The sequence below is a fragment of the Triturus cristatus genome, chromosome 2_2 (assembly GCF_964204655.1).
Source record: "Triturus cristatus chromosome 2_2, aTriCri1.1, whole genome shotgun sequence".
Lineage (NCBI taxonomy): Eukaryota > Metazoa > Chordata > Amphibia > Caudata > Salamandridae > Triturus > Triturus cristatus.
In genome coordinates, this window is record NC_140582.1 from 960,904,214 (window position 1) to 960,922,164 (window position 17,951).

General features: G+C 45.6%; 1 protein-coding gene across 1 annotated transcript in view; it reads left to right on the forward strand.

The window, feature by feature from the left end:
• The window catches only part of MED28 (mediator complex subunit 28), a 63,502-nt gene extending 56,443 nt beyond the window's left edge, over positions 1 to 7,059 (forward strand). Inside the window, exon 4 of the mRNA XM_085642372.1 lies at positions 6,658 to 7,059. Coding sequence (XP_085498498.1) covers positions 6,658 to 6,855 — 198 coding nt within the window. The 3' untranslated portion in view covers positions 6,856 to 7,059. The remainder of the gene's footprint in view (positions 1 to 6,657) is intronic.
• The last annotated feature ends 10,892 nt before the right edge of the window (positions 7,060 to 17,951 follow it).

The following is a 17,951-nucleotide window of genomic DNA, read 5'->3' on the forward strand; positions in this document are numbered from 1 at the left end:
CTTCACAAGCAGATTGAATCCAAATTCATTATTTATTACACCCCCTGATAAGAAATCCAAGCACATGGAAACATTTGGGAAGTGAATGTTTTCCTCCACCAGTCTCACTATGCTTACTGATGAATTTTGTGCTAATCTGGCGCAAATCATTTAATAAAGACAAGAAGCTGCAAAATAACTCATCTGCGATAGTCTGGACCCTATAAACTTCTTGGGTAGAGCATACGTGTTGCTTTGGCGCCGTGTATGGATAAGATCCACAGGCTTTTCCAGTGATATCTTGGTGTCGCTTAAAGCATTTCATTCGGTGTCACTCATCTGTTTGAGGTGCTTTAAATAGAGCAGAACTACATTGTGCTCTTTCAGCGCGCATGCAGCAGTTTCACCCTTTTGCAGGCTTCCAAGAGAGATCATGCCACGGACCACCTCACAGCATCAGAAGTTCCTAGTCCTTTTGAGGTCAGTGATCCAGTCGTTGATATTCAGATCCTCAGTGGCGATGTCCTACTCAGTCTCCTGGCCTCTGCCATATCAAAAATCTCTTTAACTTGCCATCAGGGGCTCATGGAAATCCTGTTGGGGGTAGGAACTGGCTTTAGCTCCACAGGCCCTACCCTCGCTATCCACTCCACCACACATACCACCAGCACCACAGCGATTGCCAGTGGACCACTTATCCATCTTGCAGAGGGAAGTTCAGGCTCTCTTGAACAAGGATGGGCCATCAAAAGGGCTCGATATTGGAGATAAGAACCTGATGTTACTCTTTTATTTTCTGTTGTGTCCTATTTTAGATCCACGCCCTCTCCACAATTTTTTTTATTTGTTATTAATAGAAAAAAGAACTAATTCAAAATGCTTACTCTGGCACAAGTCCTGCTTTTCCTTAGATCCAGGTAACTGGATGATGGCGTTGATCTACAAAACACCTATTTTAATATTTCCACCTTGCAGTCCCACAGGCATGACGTGTTTCCAGGTGGACCACAAGTATTTTCAGTCTTCTGTGCTCCCCTTTGGCCTGGTCAGTTCCCTCGGGTTGTCACAAATGTGATGGTGGTAGTTGCTGCACAACTTTGATGATTAGAATAGCAATCTTGGCATACCTTGAAAACGGATTGCTGAAGACGTCCTCAGGTCAGTCAGTTGTGGACCACCTCCAAACGACTGCAAACTTCTGCGCCTCTGTGGAGATTTTGATAAAAAAATGCCAGTAACAACTAACTGGGTTGCAGGAGCTACCCTGTTTCTGAGCCATTCTGGTGCGGTGCCTTTTCGATCCTCCCCTCCAGCTCAGTGAGTCCAGGAAATTCAGGCTAATGTCCGGATGTTTTAGCCCCGGGTCTGGGTATCCGCGAGAGTGGCTTGGAGACTTCTTGGCCTCCTGCATCCTACACCAGGTGGCACATGTGGGCTCAGCACATGGGGAAATTCTTGGATTTCAACCAGATGATAGAGGAAAAGGCAACTATCTGCAGTAGTGACTGTTAATTGGACTGGTGGTAGATCTCTCTCCCTAATCCACCTATAGCCGACGGTTATTTTGGATGCATTGTTCCTGGGTAGGGGAGGTCATCTGGAAGAGAAGGAAGTCTGATGACTCTATTCTGTGGCAGTGTCCCACCTCCACATCAATTTGTTGGAGTTACAGGTGATTTGCCTCGCGCTGAGAGCCTTCCTCCCAACCATCAAGGGAAGGCTGGTGCGGGTCCTCATAGACAAAACCACTGCCATGTGATATTGCAACAAATAGGGCGGAGTGTGTTTGTGGAATCTTTGTCAGGAGGCTCTGCACCTTTGGAACTGTCAGAGAATCTCTCTGATGGTCAACTGCCTGGCTGTATCTTTGAACGCCAGGGGTGGGGAGACAGCCTGTGTTGTCTAGCAATTCTCAAACTGCAATTTCATTTAGAAGTGGCGCTGGCTGTCTTCCAGCACTGGGAAGATCCCTGTGTCGATCTATTTGTCATCGGCGAGAATGTGCGATGTCAATTTTGTGTACTGGGGTACCCAAAAAGTGTCTGTCAGAGAGCCATTCTGCCTAGAGTGGGACAGGGGACTAATGTATGCCTCCCGCAGAAGTTCTGAAGATGATGAGTAACAACCGTGGTCAAGTCATTTGAGAGGCTTCAAATTGGGCCAGAAGTGTGTGGGAACATGGAACACCTGGCCATGAGCATCAGTCCTCTGATTCAGCTGCCGCTTCGGAAGGATCTTCTGTTGCAGCAACAGGGCAGTTTTACACTCGAGCCTGTACAACTGACACCTCAATGTGTGGATATTGAGAAGCAACAGTTAACTAGCTTTCTCCTCTTCCCCCAAGGTTGTGGATGTCATCTAGGTGTCCAGGGGTCTATCCACCAAAATCTTCTATGCTTGACCCTGGGAGAAGTTTGCTGTTTGGTGTACTTGTGGACAGATACTAACCATACAGTGTCTCATGTACAGCTGCTTGTGCTTTCTCTAACCCAGCAAGATTTTGCTGTGACCATCGTTAAAGGTTATTTGTCTCTCCTTTCGGCCTTGCTATAGTTACCATATTGACACTTGTTGTTTAAATCAATTGTGATGTCCTTTTTTTTTTTTTTTAAAGGATTAACACACACGTTTCCACTCATGCGTTATGTGGTGCCTCAGATTGGATGTGCACTCCATTTGAACCAATGCTTAGTGCTTTTCTGTCTTTCAACTCTAAAAACAGTTTCCTTCGTAACAGAAAGTCAGCTCATCACCTGAGTGAGTTGAAATCACTGTCCTTCCAACACCTTTTTTTCCACTCAGGCTGATGCACTGGACTTGAGTGGCTTTTCTGCCTAAGGTTGTGACACCATTCTATTCACTGTTGAAGAAGCAGAACGCATAAGGGCTCATTCAACCAGTGCCAATACTGCTACCACTACATTGGCAAGCAGAGTGCCTGATTAGACAGGCACACCGCTGCTCAGGATGCAATGTGGTTGTCCGTTCAGATGTTCATGAAGCACTACTGCGTTGATAAACCACTTTGGCGGGAGGGACACTTTGCCCATTCGGTCTTGCAGGACTTTGTGGTTTGAGCCATCCCAAGGACCCAGCACCTTAGGAGGTATTACTTCAGTATCTCTTCACGAGGTGAGTAGTCTGATTTTAGGAATATCCATTAGAAGAACAAGTTACTTTCCGTTGGTAATGTTGTTTCTGGTGGATACTCTAACCGTAGATTCCTCACCGGCCATCCCATATCCCTGTTCCGTGGAATCACACTTTCTCTATCTTTAAAAAGGTCCCTGCTTAGTGATGTGCACACTGTCAAATCTGACTAAGAGATCTGTATCCGGTGCAGACAGAATTAAAAAAGAAACTGACTTCAGCATGCAGGGGTGGCGGGTATATTTGGCTCCGGTGTAATTTCTGGGGAGTAGACACGAGCTGCATGCTACCACCCATAGGCGTGTGAGAAAAGTCCCTTGATTCAGTCTGGCTCCTGGAAGGTTTTCATAAAGTGAGGAATCTGTAGTTAGAGTATCCACTTGAAAAAGCATTATCATCTTGGGTCTGGGTAGGGCAGGCTCTCTCTAACTGTGTGCCTAGGTTAACCAATCCTATTATCCTCCAACCAGTTTTTTTCCAGAATTTCGGCTGCTATTCCCTGCAATTACCCCTTCAAGACTCATCTATATGCAATGGCACTGTTTAGGGTTAGTCTTAAGTTAGTTTCTCTTTGTGTGCCTGGATGCCCTTACAGGGGACAAGGATTCCTCAGATTGTCCCAAATTTAGAGTGTCTGCCTGTTGGGGATGTCGTTAGGCGTGACACGCCTTTTCACCTTCCCTCCCAGTCCTCCCTCTGCACTTCGGGATCCCCAGTCTTTCTCAATGCACTCAAGCCCTCTGCTTCTTCCCATTTTTCTACATCTTGCACAGATCCTTTTCATTTGTATGACACTTCATGTGTTGAGCAAATGTCATCAAACTCTGGGCGCTGCCACTGCAGGCCCCTAATTCAAGTTACTAGGGAAGTCCCTCTCTGACCCTGCATTGCACCTTCCCATCTGGGCTCTTGAGTAGCAGTCAGCGTTTACTAGGGAGTGCGGCAGAGAACCTGAGTTACTCTGGTGGCGCTCATAGGGGCTTTTCTCAGGGCGTGCCCCCTTTGCAAGGGGGCTAGGGGGCAGTGAAGGCCCTCATCAGTCTTCCACAGGAAGGCTGGCTGAGCCTTGGCTCCTTACCATTCATCATAGGTAGGTCAGTGGAGAAAGGGCCTCTGAATGACACCTTCCATGTTCTCTCCCACTTGAGGGTGGATACGGGAGACCCAAGTGCTTCCACCCTGAAAAAACTGTGAAATCAGAGTGGTGCGAGTGCATTGTTTGCTTGGCATATAGGCTTCCTTTATGGATCAGTCCTTCTTAATTTGGTATATACCGCTCTGTGTGACATCTAATTTTAATGCTTGGATTCCATATCCAAAATGCCCCAAGGTGAGCCATTTTAGTAGGAGGTCTTCTGACCTAGTTGGCAATAGTTCTTGTTCAGTGACTGTTTCTGAGATTTGCAATCTGAGTTCAGCATTTTGTATGCTTTTCAACTGAACATCACACTAAGAGTTCACGATAGGCCCTGCCAGAGTGGGAGAACTAACTTTATTTTCAGAGGATCCACTTTGACTCTTACTTAGGCAAGTTGATAATCAAGGCCCAGTCTAACAATGCTTGACTTGTGAATCCTCCCTTCATTTGTAACAATCTCCTTGATCTGCTATTTTTTGTAGCCCAAACGTTATCTCGTGTACTCCCATCTCAGAGATTATAATCTTGAAGCAGGCATAGTAGAGCTTTAGTCAACCATTGTGCTTCCAGGAAGCTTTTGTTGCTCGACACACATTACAAAGTGGTTTCAGTGTCCAGCCAAGTGCTAGTATCTCTTAATAGTCTGTGGAGTCAAATCAACTGGCGGGACACTATTTTAAGTTTTAATTGCTGCAATTTCAGTGACCACACACACTGCTCAGTATGTCTTCGGGTCTAGAAATGGCTGGGGACAATTAGACTCATTGCCTCTGGATGCTGAAAGACAGATCTATAAAATTAACCACATGACGCTTTGTAGGCTTTAAGTCTTAACTTTCCGTCTAATGAGAGGAAGTAGTCAGTTGGCGGTGAATTTTATTTTGCGCTCTGCACAACCTGGTGATTCAGATGTGGGACTATCCTTTGATTCAACAAATGGTTCTCTCAGTATCCAACCAGGTTTAGGAGAAGATGAGCATTTACGCAAACTTCCTTAGGGGTCGCAACATACACCAGACAAGTAGGTTTTCAGTAGGGATGTTCTTTAGGCTGAAGCTAGAGCTTATTTAGAGCAAAACTGTTTGCTACTAGAACACTACTTCACTATGTGTTTGCATCTCACCTGAGATTGGAAGTAAATCATTGGCAGCTGGATTGTTCCCTGACATTTCTTTCTAGGCTTCTCTAATTTATCAAAAACTTTTAGCAGCAACGTTCTGGGCACTCCAAAAATTAAGTAACTGTTCACTAAGATCCCCTTTCTCTTGCTCTGTGAGGTTCACAATTCCATACCATTGCAGAATTAGACGGCCTGGTTCAGGAAAGGCTTTTTTTACTTCCATTTCGGTGTATTTTAAGAACATGTAGTGATCCTGTATGCAGCTTGAAAGGATTCCACTAGGTGGTAATAGCAATTAAAATAGAAACCCTTTGTCTCACTGGACTCAACGTGAAACTAGTGTCCTTTTTTAGGTCTTATGCACCAGACATCACAAGATGTCTATATGCAAAAAACCTATTGTCCGCTTACTGTGGAGCCCGCACATTGCTTAACATCGGTTGGCTTTATCACTTTAATTTGTTTGCTCGTTATTTGTTGGCATCCTCCACTTGTGTTTTCCCGTCCCCTGGAGCATGGCCTCATTACTTGCACCCTTCCACTTCTTACTTTTCAGGTGCTACTTGTTTTCTTTTTGGTTAAACTCCATCACAGTACATGTTTACCAGCTTTCCAGTGTATTTCTCTTCCCTTTGTTTTGCTCTCTTACACCCAGGTGCTTCTCCCCTTCTCCATGTTGCCACCTCCTTTTTGCTGTATTGCCCGTATGCTACTTCCCCTCAAGCTCCACCTTCATGTTTATGGTCTGTTTGCTTCTCTTTCCAAATCCCTGCCTTCCATGCGTTGCACATTTTGCTCTGTCCCCCATGTTGTGGACTTCTCCCTCACCCTCTGTGTTGCTTCTACTCCCACGCCCCACATGTTGCTTGCACACCCGCTAGAATACTTGAATCGGTAAACAAAAACAACCACATCTGCACATGCATAGAAAATGACATGGCCTGTATATAGTGCTGTTTTTCCTTTTTTAGCCAGGCTGCATAGCATGGCTAAAAAACAATGTCAAAGGCAATAGGTCCCAAAGATGAGACCTAGTACATTTGCCTATACTTGTTCTTCTTGCAAATGATTGTTTTCCAAAATTCGCTCAAGTCTTTTTTGGTTAAAGATATGAATATGTTCTCCCGTTATACTAATTTTAACTTTGTTGAAAAATCAATCATCCTTAATTCACTTCAGAAAAAATGTTTCCTGTTTTTACTACTCTGTTCTGGGTAAAGTAGATGCAATTCTGGCATAGTAAATTAATCGATCTTTCATTTTGTTGTAGGATGTTTCAGAACTAAGAAATGAATTGCTCCGTAAAGAAACATTGATTCAGAAACACCTGACAAAACTTCGAAACTGGCAGCAGGTCCTAGAAGATATCAATGTGCAACACAAAAAGCCACCCGAAATGCCCCAAGGACCTTTGGCATATCTAGAACAAGCCTCTGCTAATATTCCAGCTCCTTTGAAACAAACATGATCCTTCCTAATAACTGCATTAAGCTTTCGTATGTTAGGGAAGCACTAAAAGAATGCTTCTTTTCTTATTCACTTTGTGAATTCCTCCGTAGTTAACTTTGAATTCAGAAGGAATTTGTACATTTTAAATGTTATATATTACTAGTGTTGTGAATTTTGTTACAAAAACAGTTTGTATTTGTAAATAAAATTTTGTATTGATGAACATGTGAGTATCTCCCTGTGTTCTTCTTTCTTATCAGATTAGTGTGTTTACTAAATCTGGATTTAAGGCGGGGGGCAAAGCTTTAAAGTTTATCTTCTATAACTAAAACTAAGAAGCAGTTTGAGTGTGCATCACTGTCAGATAAATGTAGATACTTCATACGTGCTTCTGGTGGAAGTAGGATATTTTCTATCCTTTCACCAGACTGTAAACCCCCCTCCCCCCCCAACCCCCCTTCTCCAATTTACACTTAGCTATGTGGAAGGGGGTCATTAGATATAGAAAAATGGTATGGTGCTTTATTTCAAATCGGTTTATTGAAAACAGTGAAAAGCAAACCATTAAACAGAGCAGAAAAAAACAAACCCCAATATGAATATCAAAATACAGCTATAGAATCCTTTAAGAGAAAGACATTACTCTTTACATCAAAGTAAAAAGTGGGGCCAAGATAATAAAAATTAAAATAAATTATAAGGGGGGGAAGGGAGGATAAGAAAGAGGAAGGAGGAGGCTTGTGTGCTGCGTCCCTAACAAGGGTTTCGGCTGTACATTGCATTGGCTAAGAAAGCCTCAGTGCCATGTCAGGTTCATACAAAAGAGTCGTGTGGGCCCACCACTAATGAAGAAGTGAAATAATTAACACTCAAGTATGTAGAACCGTATACGTGTATTTATCACCAAATATTATTGCTAGCGAACTTGGGGAAAACTAGGCGTATACCTCAAACCTAGAACAATAAAAGGAAAAACAGGACCCCAGTTAAGGGGGTCAGGGAAGGGGAGATGCGCAGAATATCTTGAGGACGGGGAGGTTGGGGCCTCCTAGGGGGAGGAGGTGGAACATCCCTCCGTCTCCGATGTAGTCAGAGATGCCGTTTGGCGACCCCTAGAGAAGGGCTCAAGAGAATCGTCAAAAAGCTGTAAAGCTCGTAGGCGAGGAGGGACCAATCTGAGAGGTCCAGCTTGGAGAAATGTTTAATTAATGGTTGCCAGGTGTGGGAAAGGTTTGCGTCCGTGAGATTTAATTCCCAGCTTTGAATTCTTGCTTAAGAGATCAATTTCGTCCTTGATCTCTTGGAGAAATGAGGTCATGAAGGCCTGTGTGATCGGGCTGGGCTCTTTCAGTTGCAGGAACTGACGAGGCGGCTGCGGCCTGGGGCTGTGAATTGTTTTTGGACTATAGGGAGGCTACTGGGTTGTCCCTGGTCGAGGTGGGATCCAGGTCCTTGTTGGTTTTGCTTTTAGGGGGCATAGTTGGTTATAGCTCCTTGACTGGATTTCAGCAACTCCCAATGAATTACCACCCAAGGCTCAAAGATGGCACTACCAGAGATCTGACCAGAGCAGGCAGAGTTTGAATTGTGATGTTTAGTCTCTGGAGGTAGCTATGGACGGGCCCTCTATGAGGATAGGCAACCCCTTGCCAGCTCCAGGGAGCCACAGTCTGGGCAGGAGGACAAAGAGTACGGTTTTTGCTATAGACTATTCAGGCTCAGCAAACCAACTTATTGAGACAAAAGGATTAAGGAGTTCCCTGGTGGTAGGGCTCGTCAATCCCAGACCGTCAAGGCTTTATTCAGTAAGGTGCACACTAACCTCTGCAGATCCCAGTGGTCCGGAAATGCCACAGTCCTTCCCAGGCCGGGCACAGTCGACCGCGACCTAGGACCCCTCTGTCTCTTAACAGCAATTCCAATTCACCTTTGCCCCAAGAATCGTAGGGGAGGCCTACCGTTAATATGTAAAGTGCGTAAGGAGCAGGTTTGAGATGTGATCCCAAGCAAGAGGGGCCTGCAACTGGGCTGCCCACGCTGTGCTGGGTGTGTCAATATGTCAGGGGGCCACGTCTAGATGGCAAGCCAGCAGGAAGCCCACACACCATCCACAAGCTCCAGTAGTGCTCAGAAGCTCCGCCGCAGGAATCTTGGCATCGGGGCCCAACAACTGAGAGACCAACCGCTTCAACCAGCAGCCCCAGCGCACTGCTGCCCTCTGGTTGGCAGGAAAGGTGCTCTGTTAATCCGTAGAGCGCTCGCGCTATTTTCTACAGCTGAGTCAACTCTGCCAGGACGAGCCTGTATATCCCTCCACTTAAAGGGCGACCCGGAGCTAGCGGGCTCAGCAGGAGGTCCCAACCCCCCCCCAGCAGCCACGGGGTGGGGCAAGTCCCAACAAACAACGTCCACCCACTCAGCGGCGTGCCAGAGGGCCAGCCGCTACAACCAGCAGGCACCTTGGATCGTTGTGGGCACCGCGGCAAGACAGCAGCTGTGTAGGTGACTCAGCCGGCCTGCCCACCGCAGGAGCTCTGGGTTTGGAAACCAGGCCCGAGGGTTCACAGAGGTCCACACTTCCTTAGGCGATCTACTGAGCAGGACAGACCAGCAGCGGGCCCGGGAACGAGTGCAAGGGACAGGATTCCTCACGCCATAACCAAATCAAGATGGCGGCAGCACCGAGCTCGGGAGGCAGAGTTCAGGTAGGCGGGGGTGCCAATGAGCAGGCCAGACCCCCCCCTCCCCCGTGTCGCTCAGTGTGGCCGGCGGCAAGACCTCCAAGCTTTTAGCAGGCCGCGGTGGAGTGGAGACTCAGCAAAGCACGCCTCACTCCATTCGCGTCCTGGCTCCGCCCTGGTATGGTACTTTAAATAACATTCACTAACTCTAATGTCCAGGCAGTGCTTTACATTAAAAAAAAAAAGTATTTTGTCAGTTAAGCCAACATCGTTCTAGCCTCATGGTGCTAGAATTCTGATAACATTGGCCAAGTAATCCTATGGAGTTTACTTTGAGACGAGTCGGAGAACGTCAAAAGGGCTCAGGTCTTTATTTTAGACTTGGCAAGAGCTAACTAAACTCTTGCAAAAAAAATGTTTGAAAGAGGGGCACCACTATTGCTCTTTGATATCACTCTGCTACCAAAGAGTGGAATAAAACATATCCCTAAAAATAAGATGGATATATAATAAGACATTTTACCCCCGAAACATAAGTGCATGCTCAAAACCCAGCTACCAAAGTGTCAAATGTTCTCTTGGGCGTGACTGTCAACAAATGTTAACTTACTAGATAAGAGTACAACTACATGTGAAGGACCTAAAGGATAGTCCTGTTTTTTGAGGGCCAGGTAGATTACTGAATCAGTGCTCAGTAGGTTGGTCCTAAGGTTCTTTCTTACAGGAAAACTGCATTTTAGAATCTGCTGACTTCAGTAAAGTTCCTGCAGTGCCGGTGGCACCTATGGGAAGAGAGGGCACACTTAGAATACACTGGTATAACTGGCCTTTTATGGTTAATCTTAATTCAACCAGGATATATCTGGAACTGTGAGAGCTTGGCAGATGGTTCGAACTGTTCCAAAATCATACAGGCATACTCCATTCAATGCAACCAGAACACAAACCAGTTGTTTGACAGGAGACTGCTTCCTGGCTCTTGTCTGGGTGAAGTATAGAGACTAACCTATGGAATGGGTTGGGTAAGTGTAGAAGGGGTGTGAAGTGAAGAATCCACAAACGAGACGGGAATCGATGTAAAAGCAATGTAATTCTGTATTCCAAGAAAGAGAGCCATGACAATGGAAGTCTCCAGATTGTTCAAAGAACAGCCAGAAATTATTCTTGGAGTTCTTAGAACTATCCCTTCCTTTAATATACGATTGGCCCTTTCTACAAGACCATTTGAAGATGGATTACAAAGGGTTACCTACAAATGCGTAATACCTAAACTAAATTTTTAATTTCTCTAGAAACAAGATATGTGCCATTATAAGTTACCAGTAATTGCAGACAACCCTCAATCAAGAATATTTCCTGCAGAAAATCAATTGGTGATTTGGTGCAAGGTGAATCTACAAAGAAGCAGAATATCCATTTGGAAAAATAATCCACTAACACAGTAAGAAACTCCTGGTTAGTTGGCAACAAATTAAAAGGACCAGAAACATCCAGGGCTACCTTAGCCCATGGACCTGATGGTAAAAGAACAGGATGAAGAGGTTTAGTGGCTGTGACCCAGTGCTTGTCAAAAATAGGGGTGTGCAGAATTTGCGTAGTCGCGCTACGCAAAGCTCCGCGAAACGGTAAATCTCCGCAAGCATGCAAAAGTTCTGCCAACACGCAAAATTGCTTGTTCTGCCCGTTCGCGATGCTTTTTCCCTGTTCGCGAACGCCGTTTGCGTGCTCGGGGAGAAATATTTCGCAAACACGCATTTTTAAAGTGCGAATAAGCAAACAATTCCGTGAAGCACTGAATTTTTGCCAAATCCGCGTTTTCCGCAGAATGCAAAATTACCCAAATTCCGCGAGCGGAATTCAACGCCCAGGCCTTGTCAAAAACCAGGCATTGAAGACACTTACCAATTAGAACAGCTACCATCCGGTCTGTGCCTGGCCACCAATAAAAATTGCCTCAATTTGCTAAAAGCTGCTGAGATTCCTGAATGATCTTCATGAGCTATTGTAAATGTAAATGCAGGATTTGTAAAGCGCAAACAATTGCCCGAGGGCGTCAAGGCACTGGGGGCCGTCTGGAAGATTAAGCAAGCTATTGCCCAGAGTCACATGGTGCTGAGCTGACCTGCTGCCTGTGATCAAACCGTGAGCTCCTGTGCTTCGGAGTCAGACGCCCTGGCCGGTGCGCCACTCCTCTTCCACTAACAACACGCTCACATAGAGTTGAAGGTGGAACAAACAAATTGCCTCGCATACAAATTTGACCAGCACACAATAGTTCTGCAGCAATGTGATTAGAACTGTGTAGTTCATCAGACTGCAACTTGCCAGAGGGCCATCCAAGTTTAGTGAACGTAAGATCTTTCTGAAGAATATCCTGTGCAGTGGCTGATTACCATTCACCTTCTGAAATTATCCCATCACGTGCATCTCCTACATCTTACACAGCAACCACACACTCATCACCCCTTATGTCAGCTTCCAAAGTGAGAGGTATGCAAGACAAGCAATCTGCTGTGAAATTCTCACCACCTTGAATGTATTTCAGATATGAAATTCCTGTCATTTTGAAAGCAGTCTCACTAAACGTGACAACGGCTTACCAAACTATTTCCACTCCACAGATATACCAGTGGTTTGTGGTCAGTAAATAATCTAAACATGTTCCCCAAATATGTCTTAACTGTATCCACTGCCCATACACATGCTAGCACCTCATGCTCAATGGTGCTATAGTTTACCTCATCTGTGGATAAAGCACTTGAAGCAAACACTACAGTGTTCACACAACCATCAACAAATTGTCCAAAAACTGCCCAAAGTTTGTTAATTCTGGCATCCACCATGATAAAAGATTTCCCCACTCAGATTAAATGGCTGCAAAGCAGGAGCATTAACTACTAGGGCTTTCATGTCTTCAAAAGCTTGGTTGATCTGTGAACGCAATGGTTGTACCAACAAAGCATAACCTGGGACAAAGCGTGTGTAATATTCACAAAGTCCAAGTAAGGACCTCAGAGTACCTTTGTCTTTTGGTGATTGAGCAGACTTTATGGCTTCTACATTGAAAGTCTTGGGTTTAATGCCCTCTGCCAAAATAGTATGGCCGAAATACTCCACCTCCTGAACAAACAAATTACATTTGTCCAACCTCACAGTCTTGCCACCCTCTTATAACACTTTAAACACTGTCCAAAACCAGCAAGTGTTCTTCAGCCTTAGTATATACCAGTATATCATCTTGGAACGCCTGGACCTGAGGCTCATCACCTAACAAAGTGTCCTTTAAAAGACATTTGCAGCTGATGCAAGACCAAATGGAGGCCTCAGGTACTTGAAAGCTCCAAAAGGAGTGAAAAATGTAATTAATGACTGGGATTCAAGACTGAAATGTATTTGATGGTAGGCCGAATGAAGATCTATGGTGGAAAAGAATTTAGCATCACCAATGTTGGCCATCATCTCTTGTATGCGTGGAAGAGGGTGACAGTCCACTAGTATATTCTGATTAATTGACCTCAAGTATACACAAATTCTCGAATCTCCTGAGCGTTTTCTGGACAAAATAATCGGAGAAACCCACTCAGAGTCAGTGCTAGCAATGACACTTTCAGCAGTAAGATTTTCTAATAGAGCTTTCAAATCATCCCTTATGCTCAGCAGTACAGGATGCACTTTGTGAATCACAGAGGTAACATCCTTCTTGAGCTAGATAGTATGTTCAAACCCCTTTACAGTGTCTATTGTATCATTAAACACTGTGGGAAACCTTTGGACCATTGACCGAGTCACTCCAGCTTGACTGTACACAGCCCAAATTGGAACATCCCCCGATATTATAGGTACATCATGCCCTGGATGCAAACATATTCCTAGTTTAGCAAGATGCATCCACCCAATGAAGTCCCTTTCCTTGACCGCAACATTCACCTTGGTGCGGATTTGTCTACCTAAACATTCAAGAGTAGAGACACAATTACCTGTGAGCTCAATGTTCTGTTTGCCAAACGCTTTGGGCCAAATGTCAGGAGAATTCATACACCTCCCTGGAGACCAGTGCTTTAAAAACGTAGTGTCAGCCAGTATGGAGACGGGTGCACCAGAGTACACCATCATGGTAATGGTATTACCATGCATGGAGGCCTGACAAAAAGGACCTTTGACAGTTTTCAAAGTACCCATGGAGGAAGCGTCTATAGAGAGGATTAAATTGTAAAATCGGTCAGCACAATCTTTTGAATAGTCAGAAGAGCTCAGAACATCCACATGATAATCAGAATTAGCAGATGGACCTCTGCAGGCACCCTGAAAATCCCCACCTTGCGACAATGATTGCACCTTTTCCCTACTGCAGGACAAGTAGGATGATTACCCAAGTGACTCCTTCAGCCACATCTATATCAAATTCCTTTCTTGAATTTACTATCCTTATTGACAACCGTAATCACTGAATCATCCATGACTAGACTGACAGCAAGTAAACTGTAATGAGAATTATCCTGTGACAAAGCCTGATTGTTCATGACCTTAGAGGTTATAATCGACTTCTATGCTTCTGGCTATATAGATTGTCTCACTAAGACTGTGATTCTTACATGTCAAAAGTCTCTTTTGCATCTTCTTAGAGAAACAGTTAAAGACAGATTGATCCCTTCTGTAAATGCCCACATTATTCTCAAATTCACACTTCAATGCCAAAACAAGCAACGTGGCTTGTTTACATTTTGAAAAAGTATGCCTCTCCAGCAGTACGCTGTATATTGTTTGCACATCCTTTCTTTGGCTTCCAAATATATATTCAAAGGCACATCCTCTTCAGAAGGAACTGGAACGATAGGCAAGTTATCAAAAACCCTCTGTCCTGCAATGCCAAGATGGTTAAACAAGAGTGCAACCTTCCTAACAAGCGAATACTCCTCAGCATCAATGGCCGTAATGTATTTTTCAAAAATGTGCAACCATTCTCTCCACTTAATCTCAGGAATCCCTGGCTTTTGCAAGAAAGCAGGAGGTAGTACCTCACCTTGAACCGTAGCCATGACAACCCAAGACTCATACTGAAAGTCTCACCTGTATAGCAGGAAGTCCACCAATTGTCATTTCTATGCCGGCTCAATGACCACTTTTCCCCAAAGTATCCACACAAATTACCTCCAGTCGCATAGCCAATAGGTCTCGCTTTCGGGACCTTATAAGTGATTAGCCATGCAACACTTGATGTTGTTTAATGAAGGATATTGTGCTGGATAACTAAACACTTATAATGTCCCAAAGGCGAGACCTATTGACTATGCATTGGGGGGGGCCTTATAAGTGTTTAGGTAGAGCTATTGACTTTGCCAATGTTTCTAACCTGTGCTGTAGAAAAGTGTCTGCTGTGCAGCATGCTGAGAAGTTGTAATTAAAAAGTGTAAGAAGCACTGAGTGATGCTGTGCTGGCCCTGAGTTATGCAGCCGTGGCCCTGAGTGATGCTGTGCTGGCCCTGAGTGATGCTGTGGTGAAGGTGAGTGATCCTGTGGTGGCCCTGAGTGATGCTGTGCTGGTCCTGAGTGACGCTGTGGTGGCATTGAGAGATCCTGTGGTGGCCCTGAGTGATGCTGTGGCGGTGCTGATTGATGCTGTGGCGCTGCAGTGATGCTGTGGTGGCGCTGACTGATGCTGTGGTGGCGCTGACTGATGCTGTGGTGGTGCTGATTGATGCTGTGGTGGTACTAAGTGATGCTGCCTCCTCCAAAAACATCCCCGTGCAGAGGCAGAGAAGCAGCAGCCGAGTCCCAGCTCCGGCCATCCTTAGGACACCGAGGAGGGCGGCAGAAGAAGAAAACTTAAAGCGCCCAGGCAAACATAAAACAGAGTCAGGCAAGAGCGGCAGAACCAAAGTGGACGGCAGGGGCGAGGCTAGAAGCAAGGGGCGTGGCCAGATGAACGTGTGGCAAGGCAAGCGGAACCGTGGGCGTGGCTCCAGGAAAGTAACGGAACACGTACTGAGGCTAGGGGTGGCCAGTGGGAGAAGGCGGAGCAATAATTTGAGGGGAGGAGTCTGACCCCGAAATGGATGTGATCGGCGGAAGCTCTCTCTATGGGGACAAAAGAGAAGCGTGGTCTGTTCAGGTAGTCAGCCGATAACGGCGCTGTGGCTAATAAGTGTTGCCAAAGGAATAGAGGTGTGTGAGCCACTTAAGGCGAGAACACGAAGATCTCTTTATAACAGACACTAAGTAACACATAATCTTTCCAATAGGTGCAGTTCATTTCTCTCTGAAAGAACAATCCAATTTTACTCCCGCATGCGCAGTAACCGAAGCGCGGGATGCATACTATTCGATGTGCGCATGCACAGCATGATGACCGTTTTTCACTCACCGACCGAAGGGTAGGCAAGAATGACTATTTTACGGAACTTCGGCATGGTGCGAGCCAAACAAAGTGTTCAGGAGGCTTTACGCTGCCAAAGAACTAGCCAAACCGGAGCAGGTGTGTATGAATGCTGGCTGCGAAGGCGACTCGTACCACGAAAACTTGCGCTTCTAATTCGCAGACTGAACAAGCAGCGAGACGTGAACTGTGGTGGGGAGTGGGAGGGGCATGTAGCTGATAGGCAGTGAGTGGCCGGGGGGGTGGGGCCAGGTTGTGTGTGTGCGGGAGGGGGGCCGGGTTGTGTGTTTATGCGTTGGTTGCGAGGAAAGGCTAAGCATGGAAGTGGGTTGCTACAGAGGAGGAGGGCTGCGTGGGAGGGGTAGTGAGGGCTGCGTGGGAGGGGGTAGTGAGAGCAGAGAGGAAGGGGTGGAGGAGCATGCTGTAAGGCTTAATGAGCCATGAAAGAAAGGCAGATGGCTGCGCACGTGCGCGTAACCGCAAGCTTGAGGCCAGCAAAAGCCTATGGTAGCACTTTGAAAACCCACTAACTAAATGTCTCGGAGAGCAGCCCATGCGCTGGCTCAGGCGAGACCTAAAAACGGGATAAGGAAAAAGCCCCAAAGGAAAATGTCACCCGCTGCAATTTCAGTGGACGAGAGCACAGGCAGAGGAAAACAGCACACCCAATATGGCCCTCACCTAATGTGCGCAAAGGTCATGACACTCCAGACGTCTATGGAGAAGACGCAGCATAGAAGAAGTAGGACGCAAGCGGATCCCTGCACTTGTGGAGAAAACAGCAGTGTTGCAACAGTAAATTCCAGCTCGAGAAGACTTCTCGGATTCTGAGCGTTGGAAGTTAAAAGATGCTAGCTCAATCCACCAGGGTAAGAGTAAATATCTGAAACCTAGCGCCAGCTCTATAACACAGTACACACTTTTGGCACACCACACACTTTTTGCACATCTCTGAACCAAGACCTCTGTCCCACGGAGCCTTGAAAAGATCCAGCGCAAACTGTAAGAAGAGAAGTCGGTGGGTCCCATAGTCTCAGTAGTGGATCCAAAGATGCTTTTCACCCCACTCCTGGTACCAAAATGGAGAAGGGGTGTGAAGTGAAGAATCCACAAAAGACTGGAGTCGATGTAAAATCAATTTAATGCCTTATTGCAAGAAAGAGAACCATGACACAGGAAGCGCCCAGGTGGACCAAAGAACAGCCAGAAATGATTCATGAAGTTCTTAGAACCATGCAGCACGCTCCAACAGAATTAGAGTGAAGATCAAATAAACACAAAGGCATTTAAAGCACCACAACCTACATAGCATATACAACCAGTATGTCAAGATACACGAAATACACATGCTACAGTAAGGTACAGCCTCTCACTGTTCTCTGCACCAAAAGGTTAAGGAAGAGCTGCACAACCCACAATAAGCTCTTCTCTTCATCTTTGTTCCTTATGGGCTTTTGCGCTGTGGGTGAGACCCGACGGCCAAATACCCAGGTTGCGGGGAAGTGGAGAGGAAGAATTGTATGTGCAGGCTGGGCTAACCAAGATGTACACGAACGAGACTGTTGAAAATTGAAACAACAATGTGATTAAGCATTCACTAAAGACATGAATTCCCCTTTAGGACCGAGTTTCTTCCGTTATGTTGACTAAAGTCTGGACTCCATTTTGTATTGTCATGTCTCCACGTGCTCAGCACGAGAAGAGTCCTATCTTCGTGTTAGTTGCTCTTGTAATCTTCCTAGTAACAGTCTATAAATAGCCCCTTTGTCCGTCTGGCGCATGCCCAGGCTTGACCACATCTGTTATCAGTTAATCCTCCCTTGACCATGTTTTCGCGGGCTTAGAGATGTGTTAACTCCGCCCACATATTGATTCTGTATCGAAAATGTCCATAAAAGGTAATGTTCTTCGTCTCATGTTGTATCCACCCACTTGTGAGCCCCTCTGTTGTGTATAAAAGGGGACTGTGTTCGCAAGTTCTGTGTGCTACTCTATGCAATACTGAAGGGTGTTGTATGGATTGTAGGACCACCCTTAAGGGTTAATAAACTTTGTCTTTGT